This window comes from Candoia aspera, chromosome 1, assembly GCF_035149785.1.
Source record: "Candoia aspera isolate rCanAsp1 chromosome 1, rCanAsp1.hap2, whole genome shotgun sequence".
Taxonomy (NCBI): Eukaryota; Metazoa; Chordata; class Lepidosauria; order Squamata; family Boidae; genus Candoia; species Candoia aspera.
The window spans coordinates 275,973,486-275,991,486 of record NC_086153.1 but is presented as its reverse complement, the minus strand read 5'-3'; the positions used below and the strand labels follow the sequence as shown (position 1 = coordinate 275,991,486).

Below are 18,001 nucleotides of genomic sequence, written 5' to 3'. Positions count from 1 at the left end.
TTTGCCTTGAGTGATTTTAATATTTTTCTCAGAAGTTCTGTCCAGTTGTGGGGAGATCACTCCATTCCAATTCCCCATCAAACACCAATTTTCATAAGAGAAACCTATTAATCTCTCCACAAGTCCTTTATAGAACAGTACTTCATCCTCATTTGGGGCATAAATTCCCAATATCAGAGTCTTAGTCCCATGCAAATTAACTTCTACACCAACAAATCTACCATGCTCCTCAGTCAGTACAAGTTCTGGTTTTAGTTGGGGATTTGTATACAGAAGAACTCAATTTCTTTTTTTAGTTCCTGCTGAAATAAATTCTTCACCCAAATTTTTATAAATCAAATATTTTATGTCCTTTTTTTTCTAATATGTGTTTCTTGTAGGCAAATTATATCTTGTTTTAATTTCTTCAGATAATGAAATATTTTTCTTGCCTTTTGAGGAGCATTTGCTCCATTTATATTCCACATTAAGCATTTGTAATCCATAATCATGCCAAAAATTTAGAAAAATTGATACCTGTAGCACCTAGTTCAGTATCATCCTTTTCAGTTTCCTGTTGCACCTGTTTGAGTTTTTGTTTAGACTCCTCTGACATCTCTGAATATCCTCCAATTCTTTGAATTTTTCTAGAAATTCCCTCACCTTCTGGACAGAATTCAATCAAAACAACTGCTGTTTAAAAGTAAAAATCACCCCTTCCAATCTTTCTCATCGTAATGGGATCTTTTTCTGCTTTAATCTCTCAGTCAAAAAAAAAACTCTTTTCTCTTACATAATATTCTGATAGAAATTTCTTTAAGGACATTTATATCTGTATTATCAGTCTTCAGTCTTGCATTGAAATGCTGCTGCAAAACTTGATCCCTTGTCTTCTTCCTGACAAAGTGCACCAAAACATCCCCTGGAACATTCCTTGTTCTCACAAATCTTGAATTTATTCTATATGCTTTATCAGTTTCTGTGTTCTGTATCCTCCTCTTCCCAATCCAGAAGATTTGCCAAGACTTTAATAATCTTTTCTCTAATATCTTCGCCAGAATCCTCTGGACTTGCTCTATATCTCAAACAAATTTCCTTCTCTCTCAATTCCAAGAGAGCCAGATTATCTAGTTATCTTTCCAACTCTGTGTATAACTTAAAGGTAAAGGTAAAGGTTTCCCTTGACGTAAAGTCCAGTCGTGTCCGACTCTAGGGGGCGGTGCTCATCTCCGTTTCAAAGCCTTGGAGCCGGCGTTGTCCATAGGACACTTCCGGGTCATGTGGCCAGCATGACTCACGGAACGCCGTTACCTTCCCGCCGAAGCGGTACCAATTAATCTACTCACATTTGCATGTTTTCGAACTGCTTGGTGTGCAGAAGCTGGGACGAGCAACGGGAGCTCACCCCGCCGCGCGGTTTCGAACCGCCGACCTTCCGATCGACAGCTCGGAATATATGTATGTATAACTTACTCTCCAAAATTTCCACTTCGTCATTCATTTGTATTACATCTCCAGACCCTTGTTTTACAGAGCTTTCCATCTTCTTAACTTCTCTTTCATCTCCTCTTTCATCTTTACAAGTCTTTCATCCATTCTTTTTTCAAAAGCCGTCAATTTAGTATCAAATGACTCAGCTAAGTTACTACGCAGATGCTCAAACATTTTCTGAAGCAAATCTGTTGTAATTCCTCTTTCTGCAGATTGCTCTAGTCATCATCTCCTCCCATCTTCTATTTTTGCCACTTTTCTGTTGGTCGCCATTACGATATTATAATCCAAAAATGAAAATGTCTCAGACAAGGGAAAAAGGCAAGCTTCCCTCCCCATTTTTTCCCTCTTTTGTCTTCCTGTACCCTTAATAGTTTTGTCTCAAGGAGCACTTTGTAGTTATCGTCAGCATCACAGAGAGCTTCCAGTGAGGATTCATGGTGAACTAAATGTCCCTGAAGGAGCAGGGATGACATTATGGCCAGATCAGTGGCCAGACAGTGAATTCTGCCCAGTGAAGTCTCCCCGGATAAAGAAGAGATCATGAGATCGCCCACTTGCCCTCCAGACAGCTGTATTGGTATATTGTTTTCTGCTACAGATTAAGGTTACTGTGGTAACTAATCATTTTGGCCAGGTGAAGAGTTTGAATTTAATTGTCTTCTCAGGTGTTAATAGTTGTTAATAGCCTGAAGCAAGGGCAGTTAGCTTGGTTTCAGTGTTTCCTTCTCTTTAGGCATGTAGAGAGTAAACAGCTCTGAGAGAGAGCCTGTGAGAATGCAGAAGCCTGTAAATATGTTTTTGTGCTTTCTGTAAATAAATTTACTTTTATAGAAATGCCTGGTGTGTGACTTTTCTGATCTCTCCTGGGCCAAATGCTTTCTAGCACTCTGCCAAAAAGTTATGGGCCCAGTAAGCAGCCCAGTAAACCCAGTAAGCCCAGTAAAACCCAGAGAGAATAGAGGGATCAGCTCCACACCTCATGCACAATTTAAAGGCAGGTAACAAAGACCTGTGAAGATTTTCTTTGGAGACACCTGGAGATTTTCCAGCAACTGCTGGTCTACAGGACAAAGAAGCCAGCTGAGGTGACTTGCAAAAGAAGGAAGAAGCCATGGCTACCTCCCAGCCCTCAGCAATGCTTCTGGAGCGCCTATCAGAGACCAACTATTTGAATTGGGCCCTGAAGATGGAGATGTATCTTCGCAGAGAGAATCTTTGGCTGCCAATTGGTGAGCAAACCCCCCAAAATCCCAGTGCTGAATGGCTTAGACAGGATGAGTGGGCTAGAGCCACCATTATCCTGGGAGTTGAGGACAATCAGCTAGTCCACGTGCGAGGTATGCAGTCTGCAAAGCAACTTTGGGATGCTTTGAGAGACTTGTATCTAAAGGCAACAGCAGAGAGTAAAGTTACCCTGACAAAAAGGCTGTACAAAGCCTACCTTGCAGAAGGAGATAGCCTTCCTGAGCACCTGCATTATATTCAGCAGCTGTTTCTTGAGTTGCAGGAGAGAGGAATGGAATTTATACCTCTCACAAAATCCTATGTCCTCCTGTCCTCACTGAATGCAACATTGGACACGCTGATTTGTACCCTGGAGGCTATGCCTGAAACAGACCTCACCCCATCGTATGTTACACAGCGCTTACTCGCTGAATGGGAGAAGAGAGAGGAAAGATCCCCCCACCATCTCTTCTGGAAAGCTGCAGTACCAGAAAACAAGGGAAAAGAAGGGAACAGAAGCTGAGGCCACAGCACTAGCGATGCTTCACTTGTGGTTCAGCTGGACATTTGCAGGAAGACTGTGCCTTGAGACCCAAGAATAAAAAGAACAACAACACAAGGGCAACACAGAAGAAGGCTCTTCAGACAACCCAAATTGCACAGGTTGCTGAGAAGGGTAATTCTGATGTATGGGTATTAGATTCTGGGGCCAATTGTCATTTATGTAATTGTAAAAGCCCTTTTGTGTCACTGTCTAAAACTGAAAGTTGAAGCGTATCCTTGGCTGATGGGTCTGTGACCAAAATTATGGGACAAGGTGACTTGTATTTATCCTGCTTGGGAGAAACTGTAAAAGGTGTGTTGTATGTGCCAAATTTACAATCAAACCTTTTATCTGTGGCACAATTGGCTGCAACAGGGTATGTCATAACATTGAAGAAAAATGGTTGTGAGATATGTAAAAATGGAAAATTGTGTGCTACTGGTATGTTAAAAGACTCCTTGTACATTGTGCAAAATGCAAGGAAGCCAAGCTGCAAGGCTGCAGTTGGCAACACTCCATATCATGACCAATGTGTACACCTGATGCAGAGGAGATTTGGTCATGCTAATTTCAAGTATATAGCACAAATGCCATAGCTGTGTGCTGACCTAAAGATAAAACCCTGTAACAAATACTTAGATTGTGTAGTTTGCAAAGAATGCAAAACACTAAAAGCTCCTGTGAGTAAGCACAGTGACAGAGTTACAACTAGACCTTTGGAAATTGTACACTCTGACATTATTGGTCCTTTTGCTCCAAGTCTTGGACAAGCAAGATATGCAATGACCATCACTGATGATTTCTCAAGATACACATTTATCTACATCTTAAAACATAAAGATGAGGCATCTGAGAAATTTAAAGGTTTTGTGACATGGGCAAATGGAAAACTCCCTAGGCCTGTATCTGCACTCCAATGTGATAGAGGAGGAGAATACCTTTCTCACAAATTCAGAAGGTTCCTAGTGGAAAAGGGGATAGAACAAATTCTTTCTAACCCGTACACCCCTCAGCAAAATGGTGTTGCTGAAAGAAAGGGCAGAACCTTGCAAAATGCGATGGAATGCATGATTGAAGATTCACATTTATCTTTTAAGTATTGGGGAGAGGCAATATCTACTGCCTGTTATGTACAAAACAGATTGTATAACTCTCTGATTCAGGACACTCCATTCCATTTGTTTTATGGTGTGAAACCAAAGGTAAACCATCTTAGAGCACTGTTTGGGTTCATATTCCAAAACAACAGAAGGAAAGGAGGCCCCACAACAAAGAAAGCCATCTTTGTGGCTATGAACAAAGCCAAAGGAGCTACAGGTTCATAATAGAGCAATTAATAATTAGAAAAAGCACTTTTGCTGAACAAAACTGGGGGAGATTAAATTCTAGCTCTCCAGTTGATCTGACCACCACAAGAGAACAGCAAGGACTTGCTGATGGTGATCTTTTGCCTGATGAGGACATTAAACCAGAAAAGCAAACTGAAGATCTGTCTGATGAGACAGATGCTTCTCAGGAAAATGAAAGGAGTCAAAATTTAAGCCCTGTATCACCTGGCAGATCTCAGAGGAGTAATAAAGGCGTTCCTCCATCACGTTTTCAGGCTGAAACAGTAAAGGCTTTTCACATATTCACAGAATCTGAGTCTTTAGAACAAGTGAATGCTTTACCACCTGAGATTGCACAAAATTGGCATTCTGCCATGCAACAGGAGTTAGCATACTTGAAAGAAAATAAAACATGGAAACTGGTAAATCTACCTCCCAATGAACACTGTCTAGGTTGTAGGTGGGTTTTCAAACTGAAAAGGGATGCTGAGGGCAAAATCCAAAAATATAAAGCAAGGTTAGTTGCAAAAGGGTTCACTCAAAGGAAAGAGTTAGACTTTGACAAGACTTTTGCACCAGTTACTAAAGGTGAATCAATTAGATTACTGTTAAAAATTGCTGCACACAAAGGAGTGTCAGTTCACCACTATGACATTCAAACTGCATTTCTCTATGGTGATTTAGACCACAAATTATACATGCAGCAACCCCCTGGCTATGAAAAAGGGGAGAATCTAGTCTCTGAACTGCAGAAGTCAGTCTATGGATTAAAACAGGCTGCTAGATCCTGGAACCAAAAAGTAGATGAAAAACTGCAGAATTTTGGTTTTGAAAAAGGAAAAGCAGATCCATGTGTATATATGAAGAAAGATAAACAAGGCTGTATGTATCTATGCATTTATGTTGGTGATTTGCTGCTGTTCACATCAACAGAAAAACAAAGGCTTGATTTTGAAGCCTGCATGAAAAGCCATTTCATGTTTAAAAAAAAGCCTTGGAACAATAACAAATTACCTAGGTTTGGAAATACAGGGAGAAGGATGGTAGCTTTCTGTTAAACCAAAGGGGAGATAATGTTAAAATATTGTGAATGGAAAGACATAGAGTTGACAAAGAAAATTGGTTTATGTCTCATTCTGTAGCACAAAAAGGGGAGTATTGGTATATTGTTTTCTGCTACAGATTAAGGTTACTATGGTAACTAATCATTTTGGCTGGGTGAAGAGTTTGAATTTAATTTTCTTTTCAGGTGTTAATAGTTAATAGCCTGAAGCAAGGGCAGTTAGCTTCGTTTCAGTGTCTCCTTCTCTTTAGGCATGTAGAGAGTAAGCAGCTCTCAGAGCCTGTGAGAATGCAGAAGCCTGTAAATATGGTTTTGTGCTTTCTGTAAATAAATTTATTTTTATAGAAATGCCTGGTGTGTGATTTTTCTGATCTCTCCTGGGCCAAATGCCTTCTAGCACTCTGCCAACAAGCTGCTCCTCATGGGTAGTGTGCAGGAACTGAGGTTTTTGCAGTCAGCCTGTGAGTTGAGCGGCTGGGAGTCGAGGGATTTCAGTCATTCTCACAGCCATAATGCAGCCTATATACTATGGTTTGCACAAGCCTCATTTTTTAACCACTTTCAGATGTAACTGAATTTACAGCTAAAGAGAGATTTTCTGAGCAGCAGGATAAGAAAATTCTACTTGGTGAGTTATTATTTTTTCTGGATTACAAAGGAATAAATTTTAAAAAGGTTTTAAAGACTTTAAAAACTTTTGGTAAAAAGCTTAACAAGGAGTCGATGCTAGAAGGTTTAAAATGGATAAAAAGGACAGTTACTTTGAAAGATTATTTTTTTGTGAAAGTGCTTTTGAACAAGTTGGAATTAAATTAGACAAATGAACCAGACCTTTGTGAGAATGCTTTTTGTTTACTATTAAAGGGTGCAGACAATTGGTAGATTTTACAAAACAAAAGATAAAGGCAATATGAACCAGACTGTGATGCTGACTATAAATACAATTGATTTCAAAGGAATTTATGAGAATGGGCTCAGTTTTGAGCATTAAGACTGTACTGCGGTGTGTGTAACACTGAGAAAAAAAAATGAAAAGACCCAAAGTTTTTGTTATGCCAAACAGAAATCTTGGCATGTTCACAAATGAAACCAAAATGCATAACTAACCAGGATTATTTATTCATGTGAGTATGCATGCATGTGACACACCCACACACACAGACATTTTCTTTTCATTCAATTACCATACTAAAGAAATGCAAACTGAGATTTCATTCACTTTTGAGGACTATGTATTATGCTATATGAATGTACATGTTGGTACAGGAACAGAAGTTGAGAGCAATGCGTAAACCAGTATTTACCTATATCTGCATATGTAATCATATGGGCAAATTGTTTAGCATGCAATAGCTCCAAATTTAGTAGCTGGTAGTGCTGGAGATAACTACTTGAAAGCTGAAACAAGCTATGTTAATATATATCGTGATTCCAACTCTGCAGCAGAAATTTTAATCATGTTTTATTATTTGTTTGTTTGTTTATCAAATTTTGTCACCGCCCATCTCCCCCAAAAGAGAGACTCTGGGCGGTTTACAATAAAGCTAAAAAAGATTAAAATACAATAAAAACGAGATATACTACATAAAATATAAATATAAGTATAAAATAGCATCCAAGATGGCAATTAAAAGTTCTGATTCAGATTCACAAATACCTGGGAACCACTTTAAGGTGCTAGCCACCCCCAGGATTGACTACCCCCCTTCCTGCACCAAGCGAGATGGCAGAACCAGGTCTTAAACTTTTTTTGGAAGGCCAGGAGAGAGGGGGCTAGCCTCACCTCTGAGAGAAGAGTGTTCCAAAGGGTGGGGCCACAGCAGAGAAGGCCTGCTTCTGGACCCCACCAATTGACATTCTCTCATGGATGGGGTCTGTTAACATGTCCTCTCTGACTGACTGGGTGGGAGGGGTCGATGTAATGGGGATGAGACGGTCCCTCAGGTAACCTGGACCCACGCCATGTAGGGCTTTAAAGGTAATAACCAACACCTTGAATTGGACCAGGAAGGAAACTAGAAACCAATGTAGCTCATGCAGCAAAGGTGTTATGTGCGCCATCCTTGGGGCACCCAAGACTGCCCATGCAGCCACATTCTGAACCAGCTATAGCTTTTGGATACTCTTCAAGGGTAGCCCCATGTAGAGCGCATTGCAGTAGTCTATATGGGAGATGACTAGGCCATGAGTGACTGACTAGAGGGCCTCTTAATCCAGGAAAGGGGCATAACTGGTGCACAAAGTTGAGCAAAGGTCCTCCTGGCCATGACTGCCACCTGCTCTTCGAGCAGGAGTCGTGAGTCCAGAAGGACCCCCAGATTCAGTGCTGGGTCTGTCTGGGGCAGTGCAACCCCATCCAGAACTAGAGATAGTTAAGTTCCTGGATAGAGAGGAGCCCCCAACCCACAGCCACTCCATCTTACCAGGGTTCAGCTGAAGTCTGTTGTTCCCCATCCAGGTCCCATAGCCCCCAGGCACTGAGAGAGGGTGGTCACAGCATCACTTACATCACCCAGGATGAAGATGTATAGCTGGGTATCATCTGCATATTGATGATACCTCATCCCGTGGTGATGGATAATCTCACCCAGTTGTTTCATGTAGATGTTAAAAAGGAGTGGGGAGAGTACCAAACCCTGTGGCACCCTACAAAGGAGGGGCCGCAGGCCGGATCTCTCACTCCCTATCACCGATTGCAACCAGCCCTGGAGGAAGGAGGCGAACCAGCACAAAACCACACTGCTCACCCCCAACTCCCTGAGTCGCCCCAAAAGGATACCATGGTCGGTGGTATTGAAAGCTGCTGAGAGGTCAAGAAGAGCAAGGATAGATGCACGCCTCATCCCACTCCCGCCAGAGATCATAAGTGCTACCAATGCCGTTTCCGTCCCATATCTGGGCCTGAAACCTGACTGGAAGGGGTCTAGATAATCTGTTTCATCCAGAATCCTCTGGAGTTGCAACACTACCACTTTCTCAACCACCTTCCCTAAAAATGGGAGGTGGGAGACCGGATGAAAATTGTCCAGCACGGTGGGGTCCAGCGATGGTTTCTTGAGGAGGGGTTGCACCAGCGCCTCCTTAAAGACAGCCAGAAACACCCACTCTCTCAAGGATGAATTCATCATCGCCTGGACCCACCCACATGTCACCTCCCGAGCTGCCTTCACCAGCCAGGAAGGGCATGATTCTAATTGACAGATGGTGGCTTTCACAGTCTGGAGGACCCTGTCCACTTCCTCAGGCCCAACAAGATCAAACCATTCCCACATAACCTGGTAAGTACATTCCCCAGGCATCTCCACAGACCATGCCTCACTCTTGGAATCCAACTTGGAACGGATCCAAGTGATTTTATCCTGCAGATCCCCAGAAAATTCCTCTGTGCAGCCCTGAAGGTGAGTCACTAAGCCCACCTTTTCCAAAAGGGATTGAGTGACCTTAAACAGGGCCGCTGGGCGACATTCTGCGGATGCAATAATAGCAGCGAAATATTGATATTTTGCTGCTCTTACTGCCGCAAGGTAGGCCTTAATAGTGGCTCTAGTTTATGTTCGGTCAGATTCAGTCCTTGTTTTCCTCCAGTGGTACTCTAGACATCTCTTAATCCTCTTCAGAACCCTCAACTCCTCCGTAAACCACGGGGGGTGTCGGATTCGATGGGGCAAGAGAGGTTGCATGGGTGTGATCTTGTCCAAGGCCCAGGTCACCTCCCTATTCCAGGTGGCAGCCAGGGCCTCCACTGGATTGTGCAGCAGATCCTCAGGTACAGCCCCCAGCTCCCTTTGGAACCCCACTGGATACATCAGCCACTAGGTGCAGACCAATCAAACGGGTCCTGCCTCCCTGCAGAGGGGGACAGTATAGGAGAAACTCAAGGCCACCAGGGTGTGATCTGACCATGACAGAGGGGACAGATGTAACTCTCCAGATCACATTGCCATTGCTCTGACAAGAAAACCAAGTTTGGTGTGAGGCCACTGTCCCGAGTCAGGTCCTGAATAATCTGGGATGGGCCAATGGCCACCATGGTGGCCATGAACTCCCAAGCTGCCTCGGAGACATGCCCCAGGGATGGCAGATTGAAGTCCTGCAGAACCATAAGTCTGGGGAACTCCACCGCCAACCCCGAGATGGCCCCCAGTAGCTCCAGGGAGGTTGCTATGCAGCAGGGAGGCTGGTGCAATAGCAACAATCCCAACAGTTCTCGGGAGCCCAACTTCACAACCGGCTCACTTGCAGAGTCTCACAACCGGCCACTTGCAGAGCAGCACCCCTGAAGGCCAACAGAGATTCCAAGATGACAACAACTACCCCTCCTCCCCTGCCCTGGGGTCTCAGCTGGTGCCATACCATAAACCCAGCCAGGCACATCTCTGAAAGGGGCACCCCCCCTTCGGGGCCCAGCCAGGTCTCAGTAATACGCACCAGGTCTGCCCTCTCCTTAGTGATCAGATCACATGAGGGGAGCCTTGTTGTTAACTGACCTGGCATTAAGAAGCAGCAGCCAGAGGCCAGCGCCCCACAAGTCTGCTGTCTAGGACCTGGGTCTGAATACAGAGGGCTGGAAAACGCCACAGGTATCAAACACCAGGGGCATCTTCCCTGAAGATGGCCCACCCTCTGACTCCCATCATGACATCCCCACGCCGTCCCCACCTGAATAGTGTAGCCCACCCTAATCCCCGAGAGCCTAATTCCATTTCTATATTTGCAATATGTGTTTGTCAGTGGCACTCTTGTACTAAATTGAAGGTTGCAAGTAATTCTACCCAAGGTATAATTGTTGTCATGGGGGTAGAAAGAGGGGATATGTCCATGGGTACTCTCTTGAGCTCCCAGAGAAAAAGTAGGATACACTTGTAATGAATTAAAATAAGTAAGATGCTCTATGGAAAGCAGTCACTTTAAAGTTTATTATTTAGAACAGCCATGCTGGCTGGGGAATTTTGGAGATGGAAGTCCACACATCTTAAATTTGCCAAGGTTGAGAAATACTGCTTTAGAATTTAACTTTTGTAAACATGAATTTCTCCTAGACTTTGATGCAACTACTACACTAAATATGGCATGTTCTGATAAAGAGCAAAACTCATAGACTATACATTTAATTTATTCAGCATACATTTAGCTTAGGTAAACCAAGTCTATTATCCCTCACGTACAACTTGAATGCAGGCAAAATAAATAAATAAATAAATAAATAAATAAATAAATAAATAAATAAATAAATAAATACCTAGTCACATGATCTATCAATTGATCACAATAAAACTATAGAACTTATTGAAAGAAATATAAGGACTTGCATTTAAGGGAATTATCCCAGCTATGACTAAATTCAATGCAATAATCTTATTTTATTTTTGAACAATAGTTGCAATAACTATTATAAAGAATAATGAAGAAAAATATATACCCTTTAAGCTTAATTCCCTTTTTAAAAAGAAAGCATTACCTGCATTTTTCATACTAGAGCTGTTCAGTTTGGAATCTTTGATGACCAAATGTTTAATCCAAAGGGTGGGGGCTGTGATTTCTGAAACACAAGGATAGGCTTATAATTAAAAATTTCTAGATTATTTATATTAAAGTTACCATGAGACCAAGCAGATAACCAAAATAAAAATACAGTGCACTTCAAAAGCATATTAATCAAAATACCAAGATAGATAGTCAGATAATGTAAAACCTTTTATTTTCAAATGTTTTGTGTATAAAATTTCCCAAAATTTCCCATTTTCAAGCGCAAAACTGCTGTTTCAAGTGTGAAATGGGCAGTCTTGAGAATTTCTGAAGGATTAGGAAATAACTTGAGACAGCCATTTTGTATTCAAAAATAGAGGTTTTGCAGGAGTTTTGGCAAAATTTCATACTCAAATCATTTTATAATGAAACTTTTGCACAACCTATATAGTGTGTGTGTATGTGTGCATGTGTGTAATAAATATGTAAAATGAATGAAGAGAAAGCAAGTGAGATTACTAGAAAGGTCAATTAGAAAAAGATATGTGTAGTTTCAGTTTAATGTTAGCAAGAACATAAGAAGAATCCTGATGAACAGAATCAAAGCCAGAACTGATATTCAGAACTATGTCTGATACAAGAGATTATAAATAGCCATTATGATTTGTGGTGAGTGATATCCTCCTTCTCCATTAATTCTTGCCAAACTAGACACTGGAAAACCATGAGTTCTAGTCCTCCCTTTGGCATGACAGCCAGTTGGGTGACTTTGGGCCATTTACTCTCTGTCATCCCAATTCATCTCCCAGGGTTGTTGTTCTGGGGAAAGTAAGAAACAGGAGCATTATATATGCCACTTGGAGTTGGACAAAAATAAAGGCAGGATATAAATCAAATACATAAATCAATAAATTTCTCTAGCCTCTCTTCCAGGCTGTTCTTATTCATCTTCAGCACTGATCAATGGAATTTGCTTCCACAAGTTACAGTAATTAACACTAATCTGGACAGCTGTAAAAGGGGATTAGGTAACAAGGCTGTGCGAAGCAATTAAAAAGGGCTCCTGAAAGTGTAAAAGGATGTGTGTCCTCCAAAAGTCTGCTACAGCTGCTCTGAAAGCTTTCCCCAGCTGTTGGTTTATCTGGATGTGCATATACAACGACATCCCTTTAGAAGCACTGGCTGTGTACATCTTGGAAGCCAACCAGGGAAAGCCTTCCAAGCAGTATTTTGGGGCTTTCTGGAGGACACAGCTGCTTTAAGGTTTCAAGGGATGCTTTGCTTACACTTCCATGCTTTGCAAAATACTCCTGTTGAACATTTTACACAGCCTTATTAGTCGAATTTGCTATTCATTTATCAGTGGTTGCTCATTTTCTGTCCCCTTCTAGCTCTACAATACCATTTTTTAGGTGTAGTTACTAGAACCACATATACGATTCCAAACTGAAGATTACACAATAAAAATACAACAAAATAATAATGATTAAAGCCAAGTAAAGAATATCATGTAAGCTGAATTTGTTTCCTAGTGTTGAAACTCCCATCTGTAGAGCCAGGAGCAACTCACTTAAGCTCAGCCTTTCAAGAATGTTTGCTACCAGTGCCTTGGAGTTCAGCAGCTGCTCAAGTTGAAAAAAAATACCCACTTTCCAAGCTGTAGCCCAGATCTATAATATTGTACAACTAGTTTAATTCAGCAGTTTTTACTTACTAATTTTGTTTCTCTGTGTTGACAACTAGAACAACATATCCTTTCAAAATTTCTCACCATAAATCCACTTTAGCATAACTGAAATTCTCAATCATATTGCATATCATATAGTAAACTTTTATAAGTTGTATCTTTATAACTTATATATAGACAATGACAATCTTTGAAGGAACTCAATACTAGACCAGCATATTAACCTAGTAATAAAATAGGATTTCTCTTGAAGTAAGGTTTTGTATAATATGTATTAATGCTTGACATGTTCTTTACAGAACATTGCATTTTGGGGACTACAAAGCTCAAAAAAGAAAGCTACTTCAGAGGCTCTTACCTTCTCCATCCAAAACTGGTTGTGTTTCCATGGTGGGTGTTGGTTTTGAACCATCATCTGAATTGAGAGTTAAAAAAAATTGAAAAGAAACTACCATTATTGAGGTAAATACTATCTACTCTCCAGTACTGTTGAATGATTTGGGATTTTTACATGGCCCGGCCAAGTCCATGAGAAAGACGAGCACACATACACAGAGACAGGAAAAAGAAGAAATCAGAACATGAAGGCAAAGTACTTTATGGAATTGGCTAAAAGATTAGCAAAATGCCAAAGTATTTTTTAAATCCTGTTTTTAAATTAGATAACATTCCCACATATATTCTTATCATCAACAACTTCTGATGTATTGCTGAAGTATGAAAACCTTTTGGGCACACTGAGTTTATCTCACATGATTTAGCCCTTCCTATAGAGCTCTTCTTAATAAGGTTGTTACATGATTTTGTGGGTGCAGTGACCTCAAAAGAAATCATGTCCTCAAAGTTTCTGGGGATGCAGCGATATAGTCCTTTCACAAACTCACATACAGCTCACTGCACCAAAATCCTGAATTATGGAGGCTTTCCCATACAGATACCTGATAAATAATGGACAGGAGTATTGGAAAAAAGAATTTGATTGCAAAATCCTAGCTGTCCCAAGTATTTCCTATTAGTTTTGTTTGAAGGATCTTAGGTTTTCTAAGCTTATCAGCAGGAAATTTAGAATCAAGATTTCAGAACAATTGTGGTAATGACCATATTATTTCTGAAGTTTACAGTGTGAATTATTTGATACCAACATAGCTGTAACAGAAGAATATCTAAAACAAATACAGTGTTGTATTTGTTTGGAAATATTTGTAACTGCAGCCTGTATCTAATAACATTTAAATTATGTTGAAATTCACTACAGAATGAAGAAAATGCTTACATAATTAATCTTCAGTTTCTGTCCATAGATGCCCAGAAGTAAAGCCATATTAGCTTCTTGTCCAGAGAGTCCCACTTCACAAACACTGTGTCTAGACCATGAGCTTTCCATTTTGCAGGCATATGAGTAGTGCAATATTGTCATTATGGTGTTCCTTTGCATGTACTTCAAAAAACACGGAAGAGATACCCTGGGCACCCCCTCCCCAGCCAGATAAATACATATTTATCCATCCAAATTGGAATTTTGGGCTATTTATTACAAACAAACAAATGCCTTGTCACATGTTACAGGTACAGAAACCTGCTACAAAACCGTAACAGAATGCCTAATATGCAAAACAGGCATTTTCTCAGTTTTCATCAACTGCTAATAACTAATGTTGAATTTTATAAATATTTTATCCTAAAATATTGATTCAGTACACACAGTTCCCCACAAAGGAACAGCAAGACTGGGGACAAGGGAAGAACTATATAACTAGTGATATTTGTTTAAATATACAGACAAGATGATTAAAAATGTACAAGGCTATATGTTATAGTATTGCAGGATTTAATCCGGATGTGTTATGATTTTTATTTTAAAAAATAAATAAAACTTGGTATAAGTGGGTGATCAAAACTACTAGCTTACTGAGGAAATACACCTAAAGCTGAATGGTGCCAACATGTAGGAAATCAACTGCTCAAACCTTTTTAAAATCAAGTACTTTTAAGTTACAGTATATGAGGAAAATTTAGTCAAACTTAATGGTCACAAAAAGTAATCAACATGTTTTCTGCAACAATTTCATAAAACAGTTCTCATCTCAGCTATGGGTTGAGACTCCCCAGGAGGCTGTGAGAAACTTAGAAAGTCCCCCCCACCTGAACTGCAGTTGAATCTGGATTTTTTTTTTTTAGTATTATTTACCCCAATGGAATCATTAATTTATTCATGAGAGATTATACAAATCCATTTATCAAGTAGGAGATCATGCTATTTCTCTCATAAATTTCAGCAGCACTTAAGTGAAATTTTCACTTTTATTAGCATTTATGTATATTGCTGTATATTCACATACACATATCTGTGCATGTGTGATGTGTGACACACATTTAGGTTTTTTTTTGCCTGAAACTGATACTCAGGACCATTATTTGGGATGCCCCCAAAAGTAAGAAGCGATAGACCTTAAATTCATCACTCTAAAATGGCAATTAGCAGTGAGTCCAGAGCTAGACAATAGAAAGGAAAACTATAAAATAGAAAATCAGACACATAGATATAACATTCAAAAGACTAGCAACTATTCTATGGAAGAATCAGGAGATGGAAAAAAGCTGCAAGATGAACAGACAGCATGAAAGAGTTTTAGAAGACCAGCAAATGAAGGTTGCTTCCACATAAGGAGACAGCACAAGGGGTTGATCTGCAATCTTCAATATAGTATTGCAGACGCCATAGCTGCCTGCCTCAATCCTGTCTTCCCTCTATTCAAATCTCTCCCTAAGTTTGAGGAAGGAAGCAGCCACTGTCAAATGTTGAGGATTTATGTCAGCCACAAGATCCCATGATAGGTTGCAGTAATTATTGGGGATCCCATGCATCTATGAAATTGGATGAAGTTGTGATTTAAGCCTTAGAGAATGAGAAAAAAGAAAAGAACTAAGTGCATGGAGAATGAAAAGACGTTCAGAGAAGCAGCAGAAGGTACTGACAACATCCTTCACAGTAGTCACTTTATGGAAATGGCCAGAACCTTTTTTCCAAAATTCTAATTATGCCCAGAGGCCAAAAAAGATTGCAAGCTTGTTTGTTATCTTGGCACATAAGAGGTTAAATTGGGATGTTGATGCAGAGCAGTATGAACATAATTATCCATCAAAACATGATGATCATGAGATCCAGCTTCTGAAATAGTGTCTGCTTCTTACAAACATTGCCAGTGCTAATTGTAGCAATATGGTGTTAAGAACCATCAACCAAGTCAGAAAGTCTTTCTGGAATACATTAGCCCACTCTCCCTTTCCCTCACCCTCCTAATAGCTCCCTTGCAGGTGCACTGATATGAACGAAGTGAACTGGGGATATTCTTCATGCCTCAAAGACTTTGTCATTCAGCATAGTGAGTATGTGTTTGCAACAGACAGCACAATTCTTTGGTGTGCAAGAAAGGCTGTCCCATGCACAGGCAGCTGGAAGTCCCTTCGACCCCTGATGACACAATTCAAAGCCTCTTCTGTTTGGCTTTTTGATTTCTGATTGACATATTCACTGCTGGCTGGAGATAAATGCCATTGCAAGGACAATGTTGATCCGCTCCAACTATTCTGGTGAAGGACTTTTTTCTTTTGGAATAATAAACAAAACAAAAATGGTGTGCTTAAGTGTCTGAATAGAGCTCAAAACAGAGAGAAGTAGCATAGTGGCTTTAAAGAGGCTGGCAAGTCACTTGAAGAGTTAATTGTCTGGGTGTACAATGAGTTTATTCTGACTACAGACAAAGCACCTTCTTTCTCTGACAGAAATTCTTTAAAAGGGCTATATCAAAAGGATCAATAGTTGCTGGGTTTCTTCTTACAAATGGCATCATTTGGGCATTTGCTTTGAAAATCTTGACTCCTGAAATCCTGGGTACAACTGGCATGGCACTGAAGTTTAATTGCCAAGCTTTATATGTGGCTTTAGACCATGCAGCAGTTCTTTAAAGGGTAACAGCTTATGTGCGTGCAAAGATGGAAAGATGTACACACAAAGTATGTGCAAAGATGAAAAGATGCACAAATTCCCACAATGGAAGAACAGATGGTGAAATTATTGGAGTTGGCGGAGATGGCAAAATTGACAGCATCGATAAGAGAAAATACTGTGACTGGAGTTGTTTCTACAAGGAAACTGCTTCTGGACTATTTGCTTGTAACTTGAAAAAAATGAAGTCTTGATTTTGGGTTTTGATGATTAAATTGTTATTTTGTATAGAAATAATGTTTGTGAAGGCTTAGTTAAGAGGAAGAGTTTAGGGTATTATATATAATATGCATTTATATCTGTGTTGAAGAATGTCGGAAGTCACTTTCTTTGTATCTTCTCCTAGCTATTCTTGCACTTTTTAGTTCCTCTTTTTTCTTTTAGTTCTTTCCTCAAGCTTTTCTATACTTAGTATTTTAACTGTATTTTGAATCTTTAATAAAGTTGTTATATTAAAAAAGGCTAACAACTTGATAAATATGATACATAAACACACCTGACAGCTTCGTTTGCTGTTCATGCATAGATACTGAAGGAAATTATTAGGTACGTATTCCCAAATTACACAGGAATTACATATCCAATTACAGGTTACAGTGATGCTATATGAAATCTACTATACAACTTATAATGGCATGGATTGTATATGCCAGATAACACACTGTCAGTTATATCCATTAGCCCTCTGTTACACTGAGCTCTCCTTTCTGTTAATGCTCTTATCTTAGAGCCTGTTCCATGTGGGACTAAGAATGGGCAAACCATTCAGTTATTATTTCTTTTAGTTTCTCGTTTCTGTAAACCTATCTGTGCCAATTATCTAAATTCTTCATTTTCTCATTTGTACATCAAGGCATTCCATTTCCATATAGAAGTTTGCGATTTCAAACAAAGATTCACACTAGCATTTGGAGCATTTTTCTCCAAATATATGCAATTCTATTTGCAATTTTGCCTAAAGTGCACAGTTTTTGCAAAAAATTTTAATGCATTCTGTATAGTTTCATGTACATATGCATTTTTCTACATATTCTCCTCCTAATAAAGGCTTTCTTAATTTTTAGTTTTGCAAAGTACATTGCAACTTTTGGAGTATTTGCATATTTTAAGAAATGAATATATACCTGTTAAGAATATGAAATTAGGTAAGTTCGCATTCAGAGACAAACTAAAGGAATGCCTCTCTTTATCCCTATGCTGTCTGGTCTTT

The 18,001-nt window shown here is 39.9% G+C and overlaps 1 protein-coding gene across 5 annotated transcripts in view; it reads right to left on the bottom strand.

Moving 5' to 3' along the window:
- SMOC1 (SPARC related modular calcium binding 1) overlaps positions 1 to 18,001 on the bottom strand; it is a 93,964-nt gene that overhangs the window by 30,746 nt on the left and 45,217 nt on the right. For 4 of the 5 annotated variants that reach the window (XM_063289827.1, XM_063289829.1, XM_063289830.1 and 1 more), the window contains exons 6-7: positions 13,144 to 13,233; positions 11,091 to 11,171 (exon numbers count right to left, since the gene is read on the bottom strand). In XM_063289827.1, the coding sequence (XP_063145897.1) occupies positions 11,091 to 11,171; positions 13,144 to 13,233 (171 nt within the window). The remainder of the gene's footprint in view (positions 1 to 11,090; positions 11,172 to 13,143; positions 13,234 to 18,001) is intronic. The other variant, XM_063289828.1, reaches the window with a different exon arrangement.